The sequence below is a fragment of the Leuciscus leuciscus genome, assembly GCF_965113295.1.
Source record: "Leuciscus leuciscus genome assembly, chromosome: 20".
Classification (NCBI taxonomy): Eukaryota; Metazoa; Chordata; class Actinopteri; order Cypriniformes; family Leuciscidae; genus Leuciscus; species Leuciscus leuciscus.
In genome coordinates this window covers 3,001,204-3,018,849 of record NC_138744.1, presented here as the reverse complement: position 1 = coordinate 3,018,849, position 17,646 = coordinate 3,001,204, and the positions used below count along the sequence as shown (strand labels likewise).

General features: G+C 36.3%; 1 protein-coding gene and 1 long non-coding RNA gene across 2 annotated transcripts in view; one reads left to right on the top strand and one right to left on the bottom strand.

Annotated features, from left to right (window-relative positions):
* cdk14 (cyclin dependent kinase 14) overlaps positions 1–17,646 on the top strand; it is a 180,217-nt gene that overhangs the window by 8,036 nt on the left and 154,535 nt on the right. The window contains exon 2 of the mRNA XM_082150759.1: positions 2,655–2,686. Coding sequence (XP_082006885.1) covers positions 2,655–2,686 — 32 coding nt within the window. The remainder of the gene's footprint in view (positions 1–2,654; positions 2,687–17,646) is intronic.
* LOC309484536 overlaps positions 7,959–17,646 on the bottom strand; it is a 312,401-nt gene continuing 302,713 nt past the window's right edge. The window contains exon 2 of the long non-coding RNA XR_014200900.1: positions 7,959–9,760. This is a non-coding gene — a long non-coding RNA (uncharacterized lncRNA). The remainder of the gene's footprint in view (positions 9,761–17,646) is intronic.

Genomic DNA, 17,646 nt, shown 5'->3' with positions numbered 1-17,646 from the left:
CTTTTTTCACCAATCTGCCAAGTGTCAAAAAGAGGCTAAACGTAAGTCTGTGCTGCAAAACATTTTTACTTTTTCAACATTCTTTAGTGTGTGTAATGTTGCTGTTTGAGCATGAAAAATATCTGCAAAGTTACAAGTCCACTCCAGCGGGAGTTATTCTCTATATACACTCACCTAAAGGATTATTAGGAACACCTGTTCAATTTCTCATTAATGCAATTATCTAATCAACCAATCACATGGCAGTTGCTTCAATGCATTTAGGGGTGTGGTCCTGGTCAAGACAATCTCCTGAACTCCAAACTGAATGTCAGAATGGGAAAGAAAGGTGATTTAAGCAATTTTGAGCGTGGCATGGTTGTTGGTGCCAGACGGGCCGGTCTGACTATTTCACAATCTGCTCAGTTACTGGGATTTTCACGCACAACCATTTCTAGGGTTTACAAAGAATGGTGTGAAAAGGGAAAAACATCCAGTATGCGGCAGTCCTGTGGGCGAAAATGCCTTGTTGATGCTAGCTAGAGGTCAGAGGAGAATGGGCCGACTGATTCAAGCTGATAGAAGAGCAACTTTGACTGAAATAACCACTCGTTACAACCGAGGTATGCAGCAAAGCATTTGTGAAGCCACAACACGCACAACCTTGAGGCGGATGGGCTACAACAGCAGAAGACCCCACCGGGTACCACTCATCTCCACTACAAATAGGAAAAAGAGGCTACAATTTGCATGAACTCACCAAAATTGGACAGTTGAAGACTGGAAAAATGTTGCCTGGTCTGATGAGTCTCGATTTCTGTTGAGACATTCAGATGGTAGAGTCAGAATTTGGCGTAAACAGAATGAGAACATGGATCCATCATGCCTTGTTACCACTGTGCAGGCTGGTGGTGGTGGTGTAATGGTGTGGGGGATGTTTTCTTGGCACACTTTAGGCCCCTTAGTGCCAATTGGGCATCGTTTAAATGCCACGGCCTACCTGAGCATTGTTTCTGACCATGTCCATCCCTTTATGACCACCATGTACCCATCCTCTGATGGCTACTTCCAGCAGGATAATGCACCATGTCACAAAGCTCGAATCATTTCAAATTGGTTTCTTGAACATGACAATGAGTTCACTGTACTAAAATGGCCCCCACAGTCACCAGATCTCAACCCAATAGAGCATCTTTGGGATGTGGTGGAACGGGAGCTTCGTGCCCTGGATGTGCATCCCACAAATCTCCATCAACTGCAAGATGCTATCCTATCAATATGGGCCAACATTTCTAAAGAATGCTTTCAGCACCTTATTGAATAAATGCCACGTAGAATTAAGGCAGTTCTGAAGGCGAAAGGGGGTCAAACACAGTATTAGTATGGTGTTCCTAATAATCCTTTTGGTGAGTGTAAGTGTCTGTTTCTGAACTCCCTGAAACACCGCCATTGTAGTCTTGAGTTTTCTTCCGGGAATGAAAATGTCACAATATTCCTTATTTAAATTATAAAAATGATATTAATGTGGAAAATAAAGGGGCGGGGCCTGGTTGAGTTAGTTAGGAGTGTGTTGAGCCTCGTGGTTATGGTAAGGGCCGGGACATTTCACAAATACGATCGAAGCGCTTGACGAATCACAACACACTGGTCCAGCCGACCAATCAGAGCACATTGTGCTTTTTAGAAGGAGGGGCTTCATAGAGACAGGAACTAAACAGAGCGTTACTGACAGACTGGGAAGAGAGGAGCCGCAACAATGGAGAATATGTGAAAAATAATGTGTTTATTAAACATTCAAGCATGAAAACCTGTTCTAGTAGAGCCCAAGATTTTGAAAAAGGGCATAATAGTTCCCCTTTAAATGAATTGTTAGATTTCTTTTAATTTTTATTGCAGTGCAAGTGTTTTGCGTCATAGACTGTAGAGTTATTTTCTGTGGTTATCAACAGTATCTCAAACACTTTTACATCTCAGTATGGGTATGACCATAAATTGGTTTATTGACTGTGGATCAATTCCATGTGCTAGACACAACAGAGATCTTTACCACAACAGTTAAAAAAGATAAAACAACTGTCATCCAGTATTTACAAGTACATATAGTCTCATTAGATCTGAGAGGAAAGCTTTATTACCAACAATCCATTCTCTGCTCCCAGTGGCCATCTCATCCCAAACGGTCTCCAGTTTCTGTTTCCTTCATTGAATGATGTTATAAAAGTCGATGTTTGCTATGAGAGTATCGGTTTAAAAGTTCACCCTTCAATAGATAAAACCATTTCTCTGTGGTTTCTCAGTTATTTTTATGAAGTGAAGCATATTGTAATAAACGTTTTATATTTTTAATATATAAACTTTTATAAAGTTTATAGTATAGTTTATAGTAAGACAAGGCTTCACTTTCTGTATGGAAAATATATTTTATAATTTCTTTCACTTGATTTTGGGATGAAATGTAATGTGGACTTGCTCTTCGCCCTTTTCTCTTAATGACCTATTGCTGTGGCTGGAAAACTATTTCAGCCAATTACAGCCGTTCTTATTGGTTTTTTTCATTTGCATGTGCAGAATGCATTAAAAAGCCACTTTTTGATTATGTCATTCTTTTATTCACTGTTGTTCAATAGTCAGTAAAATGAAAGTCTGATATTACTTTTCTCTCTCTCCCCCTCAAGCCTTCAAGAAAGAAGACAGCGGCTTTGACGAGGTAAGCGAAAATACAACCATTTGACTTTCATAACCCTTGGGAGTGTTGGAAGACACAGTTAATGTAACTGTCGTGTGATGTTATATGACGTGTTTGGTGTAGTTGTGTGCTGTCTGTAGCTTAATGGATTTCACTGCGCTTTGACTGTCATCGGAGTAGTGCATGCTGGGATGTGCTGTTTGGATGTTGCTATTTGAGGCGATGGTGTGGGTCTCTGGGGTTGAAGTGTCAGTTGTGATCATTTGAGAGATGCTTCATTGTTCTCCGTTTCTTCATTGTGCCGAGGCACCGACCCGTCCATACATTATTCCATTGGCTTTGGAAACAGGCCCTCGAGTGATATTGGAGGGAACATTGAACAGGAACATAAAATATTATTTGAATGCATTTGAGGCCCTTTCTCACTGTTACAGCCATTACTGATTGTGTTTACTGGTGATTTTTCTAGAACCATGTGTTTTCCAGAGTATTATTTTAAAGACATTGACATACGTGAAATATGTAGGTTTTCTATATTCTGAAAAGACGAACTTTAAAACCAAATTTCTCAAAATGATAACCATTTTGTATTCAGGCAGCTTTGTTTAAGTGCTACACGTACCATTGCAATACATAAGTTGTTTCTTTGTTGATTATTTGCATGTTTTCTTCGTATTCTTCAAGTTAATTTGCAATCTGCATTCATGTGGCTCATACAGTAGCGCATGCATGGCACTAGCAACGCCAAGCTCACTCGTTTGATTCCTAGGAAATGCAGGAACTGATTGTAAATGTAGTGCACCAAACCTACACGAGAAGCAAGCGGCATGTCACATTGGTTCCAAACAGAGACCCCATCATTTCTACCAAACGGCCATTATAGCTGAGCGTTGTAGCTAATACTTCAGCCCGAATACAGTACTGTGCAAAAGTCTTAGGCATGTTAATACCCCCGCCAAGTCAGTTTTAAGTCAGTTATTTCTATCTTTTCAGTAGGAAATATCAGTTTACATTTCCAAACATTCTTTTTGCCATTAATTGTAATTAAGGAGTCTGTAATTAAGGAGTCTGACAACAGCCGGTATGATCTGATCTCACCATCATCGAGTCCGTCTGTGATGACATGAAGAAACAGAAGAAACTGAGACAGACTAAATCCAGAAGAACTGTGGGAACGTCTCCGAGACGCTTGAAGAAACCTTCCTGCAAAGCTACAGGACTGGGAAAAGCACTGGCACTCGTGTAAAAAGTGAGAATGCTTTCAAAAATAAAATCACAAATTGAATTTATTTATGATTTAACTTCTATTAACTAATTCAAATCAATATATGGTGTAACGACCCTTTGCGTATGAAACGGCTTTTGTCCAGGTACACTTGCGCACAGTTTCTCAGGAAGCTTTGCAGGAAGGTTTCTTCAAGCGTCTCGGAGACGTTCCCGCAGTTCTTCTGGATTTAGTCTGTCTCAGTTTCTTCTGTTTCTTCATGTCATCACAGACGGACTCGATGATGGTGAGATCAGATCATACCGGCTGTTGTCAGACTCCTTGTGCATACACAAATCTCACTGGATTATTACAATTAATGGCAAAAAGAATGTTTGGAAATGTAAAATGATATTTCCTACTGACACACTACAACATGTAAACAATCACTGTTTCACTCTTCAGGAAGTCAAAGTACTGATGACTCTGACATTAAAGTCGTCATGAAACGGAAGTTGTGATCCGTTTCATGTGATCAACTTGTTATAGTCTTTTTTCCCCTATTGTGACGTATATCCAAGTGAAACGGCGTCTCGAGCAAGAACAAATGTGGGGCGGTGCTTGATTTTGTCCATTAGGAATTGATTGGATGGTTGTGGTTTGCTATTGGTGGATCTCACGTGAGTGACAGGTTGTCCCGCCCTCGTGCCATTAAACGCATCATCAGAGAAAGAGATGAGCTGCAAGAGGGAGGGGAAGTTCATTTTGATTCAAGATTACGAGGCACTTCAATTAAAAAAAAATAATGATGTGCACGGATAAATCATGTATAATAAATCCAGCAATATTCCATAAAAACTAAGAAGAATCGTCAATTTTGATTTCATGGTGACTTTAAACACCGGAAACTATCTGGACATCAACAAATGACAAACTTGATCTTGAACTGGAGCATGTGAGATCTTTATATAACCGTGAGCGCTGGTGCTCGGGTGTCTTGGATCGCTGTATCTCTCGTCTTTTCCCTGCCGTGGTCAGCCGTCACATCTGGTTAGGCCTGGACGAGTGTGTGTGTGTGTGTGTGTGTGTGTGTGTTTCTGCGTTCCTCCCTAGAGACCCACAGGAAAACCTGTCACTTTCTCATCGACAGGGTCTCTCTTTACAGCCCCGTATCCATTTAACAACATGCTTTACTCATGCATAAAAAATACAGCGGATGCAAAACAACAATCTTGACTGAATAAATGTAAAATTCAACAGTTCGCAGAGGTTTGCAGATGTCTAGTTGGGCTTTTTTCCTACGTGTCATGTTACGAGACGCTCCGTCAGCTGAACGAGGCCTCGTTGTGCTGCATGTTTAATGCCTGGAGTCTCGGAAACTACTGAGTGTGAGTGACATAGAGGGAGGAGTTTTTGCTTTTACTAGTTCAAAATATTCATTAGTCATGTTCGCGAAGGCCGTTGCTGTTGCTCATACTTGAACAAAAAGCCCTCTTGACATTCACAACCCGTTCTACTTCTGAAATCTGACATGAAACAGGATCTTCAGTGAGACTGAAGCTGGATGGGATGGATTTTATCCATCAGGATTTGATTGGACTTGAAAAGCGGGTGTTTAGAGGGACTGATGATGTCAGCAGAAAAAGGCGGAGCAAGTCATTTATAAACATTTTAAAGAAAGATTATGCAAAAGAACTCTTGTTTTTCTTTGGAATAACATAAAGAATCATGCACTAAGGAACTTGTGCTAAGAAAGATCATATATATGCTAGCCTGGGAAAACCCAGACAACTTCCGACAAGTAGTCTGGCAAAGAGCCCATTCAAGCCGATTTCTAATCCGTCCAAATCGAGGCACCAATCAGAAACGTTGGGGCGGGCTTTACACGATGACGATCGCTCTGATTGGTTTTAGGTCTATCCAATTGCGCCCAGAGGCATTTGAGCGACGTCCGTTGGTGAAGCGCACCAACTTTTAAATGCATTATTATATTCAAATTGCAAACACATGAGGACAGTCTCCATGAAAGACCCACTGGCAGATGAACGTGCTGCTACATTTCTCTCCGAAACGGTAGGAAATTAGATTTAATAGAGGATTTTAACTGTGACAAGATGATTGACAGGGCAGTTTACGTGACAGGACGCACGCGACAGATCCGTCCGATAAAGATGACGAAGTAATATGTCCCAAAGCTTGCCTACTTTTTTGCTACACATTCAAAAGTAAATACATTTTCTTCACAAAAAGAGTACATACTTTTATGGCGTAGTGTAACTTAGGGACGCAGCATATGGCTTTACATGATGACGATCGCTCTGATTGGTTTAGGTCTATCCAATTGCACCCAGAGGCATTTGAGCGACGTCCGTTGGTGACGCCCCTTTGGAAATGAGTTATTAATGAAGCTTTGCCAGACCATAACTCAGTTACTACTGAAAATGGTCTGGTTTTTTTAACCAGGCTACATGTATGCATAGTGGCAGTAAGTTTTGCATAGACAAGCATTTTCTAAAAATATAAAGTGTAGCAATGTTATTTTCTTAAATTTTTGACATTTGAAGCTATTTATTTATTTATATAATATGTAACAAATAAAAATATATAATATAAATTCTATAACTTATTATATATTAATTTAAAATTATATATATATATATATATATATATATATATATATATATATATATATATATATATATATATATATATATATATATATATATAATATATTCTGTTTGCAAATTATATCTTCCTTGACTTCTTTGGCTCTGGGACAAGAGTCAATGTATTTGATAAATGTATATAAATAAATGTATTTGTTTAATTTTAAATATAATAAGTTTAATATAATATTTATTTTAATAAGTAAAATGTATATTTCCGTAAAATGCTGCTGCAGTATTTCTTGGAATCGTTTCTTGGCAATATCCATTACTGGTGATTATTTTTAGCTTGTTTGTCCATGAAAATGATGTCTCTGCGCAGTTTGTTGAAATGATAAGATTTGTAGCGTTGAAAAGCGTTCTCTTCATGGGAACTGGTCGGGTCCGCTGGCTATAAATGGTCGCCGCCGCTGGGGAAACATGTAAAGAATCTCAGAAGGAAAGGGACTGTTTCCTGTTGAGCATGAAGTGTGTGTCTGAGAAAGCAGAAAGTATTTGACCTCCCTAGAAATGTCCTGATTCTCTCTCTCTCTCTCTCTGTGTGTGTGTGTGTGTGTGTGTGTGTGTGTGTGTGTGTGTGTGTGTGTGTGTGTGTGTGTGTGTGTGTGTGTGTGTGTGTGTGTGTGTGTGTGTGTGTGTGTGTGTGTGTGTGTGTGTGTGTGTGTGTGTGTGTGTGTGTGTGTGTGTGTGTGTGTGTGTGTGTGAGTCTGGTGGATGCGTCTTCATGTATAACTAGATGACAGTTTTTCCACAAACCCCTGCTGGTCTCTCTGATTTTGGCCTTTTGAGGCACAGCGCTGATGCATGTGGGTGTTTCTTTTAAACTAAGGAGACTTTTGTTTATTCAAAGTACACTGTAAAAAAATATTTGTAAGTTGTAAATAAAACACATTACTGAAGTACGTTTTACAAGTCGTTCGTTTTCAAAAATGTACTGATTTCTTTGTTATTATTTGTGAATTTCTAGCAATTTTCTTAGTGAAAATAGTTTCAAAGTAAATCCTAAAGCATTTTATTTTCAGTGTATATCAGACATATGTAATGCTTAGTTGCTACTTTTTCAAATGCCATTTGTCTATTGATTGTATTGCTTTACTCTTGTCCCAGAGCCAAAGAAGTCAAGGAAGATATCATTTGCATTTCCAAATCAAGATGCTATTTCTAATTGCTAATGGCAATTATGCTAATGGATATGAAAATGTTATTTATTGTGAAATTAACCTTAGGAAGTTTCTGCAGGAGTCCAGAAATGTTTAAAAGGTCATTTCCACCATCGTTCATTATTATCACAATATATTATCTAAAAAATACAGAACGTGATTCAATAATATTATTATTATTATTATTATTTTTTTAATTTTTTTTTTTTTTTTTAATTATTATTTTTTATTATTATTATTTTTTATTATTATAAAAAAAAAAATTCGCTTAAAATAAATACTTTTTTATTCTTTTCATCTTTATTCATTCTATTTTAATGATTTCACATCAAAAGTCATGATGCATTATTTAATTAGTAAAGCATTAATGCATTGTGGTATTTGTTGCACTGCCTTTTATTTTTTGTATATAAATATATAAGGAATGACTATCAAACAGAATTTTGAGAATTAAAATTCACAAAAGTAAAATGTCCTTTCACATGACAGTAATGAGAATTTTTTGGGGAAATTTTTTTATTATCATGAAAATAATACTGCTAAAATGTAAAAAGAAAAATAATGATTCTCAAAAATAGGATTATCTTTTTTAAGCGAAATGTGTAGCAGGATGAGCTCCTCGCTGACAGAAGATCTCATTGTTTCCTGTGTGATTCGACTTGCAGGCGAGTTGTATGAATGAGCGGAGTATCTTGTGTGTTGAAGTGTGCATCTCGACAGCACTCAGATTTATTTATAGCTTGATGCCACATCATCATCATCATCATCATCATCATCATCATCTACTGGACTCGTTTCAGAGTGACCCGCCAGTCCACAGTCATACAGAGTCTCTTAATGACTTCACAAAGGTCAAGTCTGATCAGTCACACAGGTGACCTCTATGTCAGATGTGCTCTTGTCTTGCTGGTAGCATTGATAATCTTTACATCTGATGAAGTAGAGCTGCACGATTAATCGTTAAAAGATCGCTTGTGTCTATTAAACCTTTGACAAAATCACACAGTTCAGATCTGCGTTTGCATTGCCGCTGACCCAGAGAGAGCAGTTGTCATGTATAGGTATGAAACAGCCTTTTCTACATCAACATTATAAGAGTTTATAGTTCGTATATAAACACTGATGTCAAGCGATCAAAATACAGTAAATCATCTTTTGAAAGTAACTTGGGGCTTCAAATTACGATTGTATCAATTACATTGTTACACCAGTAGGTGGCGACAAGTGACGGTTAAAAAACATATTTGTCATTGAATCAATCATTCAAGAGATTCGTTCAAAAAACGCTGATTCATCCGGTAATGAAACGAGTGAGTCATTGAATCGTTCATTCAACCGATTAAAAAAAATAAAAATTGTTATTCAGATTAATTATAATACATAACATTTTATATAGTCTGCAGGATTGAATGTTTTGTTGTCAATTATCATATTTGATATACATCAATCTTTTATAACTCATGATACAGTGATAATATTGAGGGTAAAAACAGCTTAATTTTATTCAGAGGCCCAAATATATGCAATTTGGTGCAGATGCTGATATTTATATTGCCAAAAATATGAAATTCTGATAGCTTAATTGTAAATCAATGAGATATTTATAACAAACAGTTTAGCAGAATTCTTACATACAATGCATATAAATATCAGTCGTCACCATATATCTGCCAATAATATATTTTTGTTTGAAGATATTGAAATGCTTATTTTTTATGATTAAAGCTCTGTAGTTTTAAAACCTATAAAGCAATGCAATAAAATGATGATTGAGAGATGAACAAATAAACCTTCCTTAGACGCCTGATGGATCATATCTGACACTTATATTACATGAATTTTCAAAAAAATATGTATAGATAATCAAGTTGCTTTCATCTTGAACAATATCAAATTTATTCTTACATTTACTTTATAAAAATCAGTAAAGATTTCACAGTAAAAAGTAGGGCTGGGTATTGACACAAATTTCACAATTCGATTCGATTTCGATTCCGATTCGATTCAATATTGATTATTTTGGATATCAGGGACAAAACATGGCAAAATTTCTCAAGGAAAACATCTCTTAACTATTATTGTAAACTATGGGAGTCAGTTGTAGCCTATAGGCTTCATTAGCCTACTATAATATTGAAGGTAAAAATGAACTGATTTATATACAAACACGTAAATTACACTTTTATGTATTTTTAGGTAATATGAAATATAAACATTTAAATGGTGGCTGTCTTAAAAACCTGCCAGATTTATTCAAACATGCATTCAAAATTGAAGAACATTAAAAATTATAATGAATGTAATATGGTGCATATATTTAGCAAAATGCTCCTCTCTAGAGTTAATATTTCCAGCTGACTAACGAGTTTATGGTCACATGGTTTTTCTGAGGTAAATGTGACGTTACATGACATTGTTTACTGACGTCTTTCCACGGTTGAAACACTGATTGGGCGATTCCATGTCACATGATACGGACTTCGATAAGTTGTACTTTTAACACACTTTCAGAAGCTCATTCATGTTTATCTCGCGCTGTAACTGGTGTTATTAAGGCGGAAGAGAAGATCATGTGCTTCTCTAGAGCTGAGCCAGAGCGATCTCACGCCACAGCGACAACACGGTCATTATGTTTTTGAATTTCGTAAGAAAATGGACGTAATTTGAAATCTGAGACTTTGTTTCATATCAATAGTAACAAAGCACAAAGATTATTGCGATTTATTGGATGGGATGCGCAACAATGTTCCATTCATTCATCAACTGAACACAGGATGAGTAATCGATTATTGGGATTTAAGATTCGATATCGGTTCGTAAAAATGAGAATCGATTAAAATCGAGAAATCGATATATTTTTTTACCCAGCCCTAGTAAAAAGACACATGACCTATGACCTGAGGGTGGACATTTTACAATTATACTAAAGGACTTTTACTTGCTAAAAAGTATAAAATGTTAATCAGACAGAAGGCATGTAGAAGATTGTGTGCTTTGATCATGTTGATCATTTAGAGACTGTAGAAATATGATACAGTAGCTTGAATAGCTGATCTAATTTTTTTTTAATATTTGCACCCTCATGTTGCTCTAAAATCTTCTTCTTTTTTTTTTTTTTTTTTTGTGCGACACTGAAGGTCAACTTTTTGAATCTTCATGCAACTCTTTTCCACACAACAACATTTCACAACCATGACTGTCAAGCTCCCAAAATACCCATAACACTCATGCACTGTATTCCAGCTCTTCTGAAGTCTCATGATGTCGATTCCAGTCTGTTTCTCAGACAAAAGCATAATGTGACTTTTGAAGACTTGAAACCGTCAAATGGACTATTTTTATGATAATTTTATGAGGTCTTTTTTGGGATAAGAATCTTCAAAACAAGTTCTAATTTTAAGCTCCTTTTTTGTTCTTTTTTTTTTTTTTAAGACAGAAATGTGATGAAGCAGAGACTCTGTCCTCCACATCAGCTAATTTGTCCTCTTCCAGCCCCCCCGCTGCGCTCCCAGACTGCTAATGGAGACCCTGCCGCACCGGGACACGGGTGAATTTTAAATAACTTTCTGGGATCGAGTGGTTCACAGCTGAAGGAATGCTGGGCCCTCAAAATGGCGTGAAGCCCCGGAGGGATTCGGTGCCTTCGGTTAGAATGTGTTTATTGTGAGACTTGAAATGCTTGTCATTGTGAGCGCGCTTGAGAGGAAAGAGATGCACGCTTGTGCGTTCGGCTATGATGCCTGTTTTAATGTCTTCTCGTCTGTGGAGAAGGATTACGCTCCTTTAGATTCAAATTTACATTTTTCCATTTAGCAGACGTGACTTAAAAAAAGGAGCCATTTATCCTAAGGAGGCAGTGACATGAGAAGTGCTCGTAATACAGGGAGGAAGAAATATTTAAAAGCATAGAATAACACTTATATTCATATGTGGGATTTATATTCAGTAAATTACATTTTTAAACGGTTCACTGGAATGACACATTTATAATGAATTATTTTCTTCTATTGTAAGGCACTTAGGAAAAAAAGATGGATAAATAAATTTAAATGTACATTTTATATATATATATATATGTGTGTGTGTGTGTGTGTGTGTGTGTGTGTATCACAGTCTATCACATGATCCTTTAGAAATCATTCTAATATTATGATTCATTATCAAAGTTGGACACAGTTCTGCTGCTTAATATTTTTTCATAACCTGTGATACTTTTTTAGGATTCTTTGATGAATAATAAAAAAAAAGCAGCAAATGTTTTAAAAATAGAAATCTTTTGTAACAGCAATATACACTACTGGTCAGTCATTTCTTTTCTTTCTTTTTTGAAATAAATCAATACTTTTATTCAGCAAGGATGTGTTAAATTGATAAAAAGTGATAGTAAAGAAGATTTATATTATTAGAAAATATTTTTTTATTTTGAATAAATGCAGTTCTTTTTAACCTTTTATTCATCAAATATATTAGGCAGCAGAACTGTGTCCAACACTCATAATAAATCAGAATATTAGAATGATTTCTAAAGGATCATGTGATAGACTGGAGTAATGATCCTGAAAATTCAGCTTTGCATCACAGAAATAAATGATAATTTAAAGTATAATAAATTGAAAACCAATTATTTTAAATTGTAATAATATATCACAATATTACATTTTTTTTCTGTATTTTTGATCAAATAAATGCAGGCTTGATGAGCAGAAGAAACTTCTTTCAAAAACATTAAAAATAGTAATGTCCAAACTTTTGGCCTGTACTGTATATATATGTGTGTGTGTGTGTACCTGTGTATATGGGTGTGCATATATACAGTATACAGTATAAGTGTGCTAAATGCATAAATACATTTAAATGTAATTGAAATATATATATATATATATATATATATATATATATATATGTATATATATATATATATATATATATATATATATATATATATATATATATAATACACACACACCACACACACACCACACACACACATATATATATTTATATGTTGTCATTAGACTAACTGAAGTGGATATAATCATGCAATTTAAGCTCTACATATCAAACTATATTAGCAAAATTACATTTACATTTATGTATGCAGTTAGCAGATGCTTTTATCAACAGTGACTTACAGTAGAGGAAATTAATTCCTTATAAATTCCTGTGAACTCTTTTTATTTCTGGATCCAGTCGTCGGGCTCACAGCTGTACAATTCCTGAATGCATGATTGACTGAAGGTGTCACAAAAGAAATTGTAATTTTCTAATCATAAATTCCGGCCTCCTGTCTCTTCCTGTCTTTTCTCCGTGTGCAAGAAGTTCATTATTTATTCTCGGCTGAATTAGAGTCTGGCACGTTCTCCACTTTCATTTGTTTGGTGTCAGCATGTGGAATTAATTTAATAAATGTCGTCTTTCATCATGTTAAAGGCTCCCCAGTTATTTGTGGAATGGGCTTGTTGTTGCCACCACAAATCATCTATTTTTTCTTTTTGTGTTTGAGGGAAAAGCTTCAGCCTTAATTTCAAGACCAAGATCTCGTATTTTCGTCTTTGCTGATGAATATAATCTTATATAAATCTTATAATCCAGTATTTGCAAATGAATCCTTAACATAAGTGGATCAAAGTCTGTGGTGACTTTTAATGACTGTCTGTGTTCTGTTGTATGAACATTAATTATACTTTTATTAATTAAGGATTAAAAAAGACAAGGTTTTGATTTGAAATAAAGTGCACGGATGAATCATTCACAGAACATGAATTAAAGACTATTTTGACTTCATGTTGGGTCAAATTCTGTCATCATTTACTCACCGTCGTTCAAAACCCATAAGACTTTGGTTTACTTCAAAACGCATTAAAAGTCAGGCAACCAAAAGATTCATAAAGGTGCCGTTAAAGCCTAAATTAAATCTGCTCATCAAATAAATAAATCATATCTTTTAACAAGACTTGGACTAAACCGCTTGATTCATATGGATTTTTTTATGACACCTTTATAACCTTTTTGGATCAGGTTTAAAACGGCTTATTAGTCAATATTAGAATTATAAAAAATTTAAAATATTGAATGACGCGATATTGGATATGTAATTGTACATGCTCATTTCCACAATTTTTACAGATTATTTTTTGATGTGATCTAATGCTCACTTAAAGTTAATCTTTAAAACACTTAATTATTGAATAATTCGGTTAAATGTAATCTTTACCAAATGTCAATATGTATATCCATTTTTCCACACATTGCAGCACCTAAAATTATTGATTTTATTTAGTGTGTGTGTAATTTGTTAAGGCAAATGTTGAGTTAGTTAGTAGTGTGTTGAAACTCACGGTTATGGTAAAGCATGGGATATTTCTCAAACACGCTTGAAGCGCTTGACCAATCACAACACACTGGTCCAGCCGACCAATCAGAGCGCATTGTGCTTTTCTGAAGGAGGGGCTTCATAGAGACAGGAACTAAACAGAGCGTTACTGATACTGACAGACTGGGAAGAGAGGAGCTGCAACAATGAAATTTGTGGAAAAATTATGCGTTTATTGAACATCTAAGTATGAAAACCTGTTCTAGAAGAGCCCAAAGACAAAATCAAGACTTTATAAAAGGGCATAATAGTTCCCCTTTAATTTTTAACCAAAGTCTTATAGGTTTGGGATTCCGGTGAGAGTCCGTCTGTCACTGTTTCTGCCGGCTCAGTAAATCAGCATGCGTCTGGGAGACGGACATGTGACCAAACCGACTGCATTATCCGGACGTCAGCTCCTCCTAATTGCTCGCCAGCTCAGCTGTTCCACACGGAAAACTTTCCAGAAATCTGAAACGTTACACAGCATTTCCAGGATAGAAAATCAGCGTTGCTGCATGTTGTATTCCTCATTTCAGATAGTAAATGACAATTTTAATGGGCTGTCATCTGTTTTCTTCTTCCTCCATTAGCTTATAATGAAGTGTGAAACGCTGAGTAAATGTGATGAGATTGTCATATCGCCGTTCGCCCCTCATCCATTACTTGTTTGCGTTAGTGTGGGGAGGTTTGTGTAGCTCTTGGCTATCATCCATCCATCCAGATGCTTGCCAATTATCTTTGAGATGGTGTGTGGAGTGATTCAATCCAGCCAAACACACAAATGTCTTTTTCAAACGGTCCTGGATCAAAGTTTTTCAGGAACTGCCAGACAGATTACATGTTTTCCTTCCAAGGAACACAATGCAATTTTGGCCCAGATTTTTTGCTTTTGGAGAAAAATGAAACGAGCATTTGCTGGTGAATAATGTTCGTCATAGAGAATCATGACACTAGCTGTGTCTTCTTGTGTTGTTGAGCTCATTGATGTCGACTGGTTTGGACTTGTGGCCTTCATTTGCCCCATTTGCCCCATGTGCTATTTCATGGTTTGTAAGGATGCTCCCAAGTGCCCTTTTTATAATTTGAATTGTGTAGCATTTAAAATAGATTAGCAGTCGATATCAGAATTATATATAAAAAAAAAAAAATTGATTGAGCGATATTGGATTTATAATCATGCATTCTCATTTACACTTAAAATAAATAAATAAATAATAATAATTATAGTTTTACTCAAATTTTCCACGGACCCCGCAGAATTCCCTTGCATCCCCTAGTTTGAAAACCTTGGTCGTTGATCACTTTGGATGAAAGCATCTGCTAAATGACTTACTTGCAAAGGAAAAGAGCGGTTCAATCCAGGAAGTGCCACATTTGTCATGTTGACATTTAAATCAGTTGGAGAAGTGCTCAAAGAGGTCATCGTTTCAAAGCCAAGCGCATGATGTCAGCGTGCACCAGCGTGTGAGAATTACTTCTCCTGATCACACGTCTACATTTATACAGTGGGGCTTTATACTGCATGCTTCTAATATCACACTTCATAAGTGCTCGAGGTCAGTTATGATGCCGTGAGTTAGTGGATTATTAATTCGAGCCTGAGTCCTCATCGTTTAGAAGTGCATCTGTTCTTGTAGCACAGAAAAAAACTTCTTCTTAAAGGGATAGTTCACTTTGAAATTAATTTTTGGTATGTTTTAGCTTACCTCAAGGACATCCAAGATGTAGGTGTCTTTTTTTCCGCAGTAGTTTCAATTTTGATATTTTTAGGTCAAACCGTTCTTGTCTGTCAGTCATATAATGCAGGTCTATGGTCATTATCTCAAAACACAAGCACAGAGTCCAAATTAAAACAATTCCCCGTCGTCCAAATTAAACAATTCCCCATCGTAAGTACACATTGATGGCCTAAGACACGAAACGAGCGGTTTGTGTGAGAAAACGAACAGTATTTATATCGTTTTTACCTCTTATACACAGCCATGTCGAAGTGATCTGATCTGACGTGTACGCAGACTGGTGCATAGATATATACACACTAGATGTCGCCTTGTCTACGGCAGTTCATTGGAACGAATGTCTTTAAGGCGACATCTAGTGTATATATCTATGCACCAGTCTGCGTACACGTCAGATCAGATCACTTGGACATGGCTGTGTATAAGAGGTAAAAACGATATAAATACTGTTCGTTTTCTCACACAAACCGCTCGTTTCGTGTCTTAGGCCATCAATGTGTACTTACGATGGGGAATTGTTTAATTTGGACGACGGGGAATTGTTTTAATTTGGACTCTGTGCTTGTGTTTTGAGATAATGACCATAGACCTGCATTATATGACTGACAGACAAGAACGGTTTGACCTAAAAATATCAAAATTGAAACTACTGCGGAAAAAAAGACACCTACATCTTGGATGCCCTTGAGGTAAGCTAAAACATACCAAAAATTAATTTCAAAGTGAACTATCCCTTTAACATGTCGACAACACGAACCAAACTCTTCCAGGGCTCAGCTACAACTACAAAGTACAAAGTAGACGTCGTTCACGGCAGCCAATGAAAACCATAGGCGAGCCTTATGCAAATTACAAACCTAGGTTTGAGCAGGAAGTAAGTTTGAAACTTTGCAGAGCTTTTATATTCTCGAACAGCTATATTACACATTACATGAAAGGCAATAACTTAAAAAAAGGATAATACGGGCACCCGCTGGTTATATGTGCTGCCGTCTCCTCCTCTAAGCTGCTTAACGCTCCTATCATGAGCTCAAATTAGTAGAAAGTTTGAAGACAGCGGTTCAGAGGAAGATTACAGATGAGGAGGTCATGATGGTTTCCTACAAACGAGGATTCATTTTTGTAGAACATTGAGTCCTCGTTTATGTTTCATTTAGGTTAAGTGTAAACTTTGTCTTAGATGCTTCTCATAAAATTAAAGAGAAGTTAAAAGTGGACACACTTCAGTCAGTTGCCTTGCTGAAAGAATACAGAGCTTTAAAATGAATGTGGAGAGAAGCTCAGATCATTTGAGAAGAGCTTTGACTTTGATTGCAGATCTCTTCTGAAACTCAACATGAGACGCGAGAGATAACTGAGGTCTGTTGTTCAGAAGAAACATTTGAGAATAGGGATGTGAATGTTTGGTAGACGGCGATTCGATTCACCTTTCATAGGTTTTTAATTCGATTCAATGATTCGATAAAAAAAAAAATTCTATTCAGTTTAATTCGATTTGAATGTTTAGATTTTGAATGTTTAGATTCTGATATTACTAATGAAGTAAAATAGACTGGGTGTGTGCAAGACATATCAGCATTTATGGGATGCATTGAGGAGGCCAAACTTCTCTCAATGGCCAAGTGATGCTGACAATAATTTTGTGGGTCAACGATTTTGGTCAAGTAAGATACAAATTTTGAACTTAAAAAAATATATTGTATAATATGACTTGCTGGGTCTCTTTGTTTTGTTTTTATTGTATTTATATGATATTTGTGTTTTTGTAATTGAATTTTTGCCATGAAGATAGCTCTGATTGCTGACATGGCATTAAATAAAAAAGATGATGATGATGATGATGATACAAATTGTTGA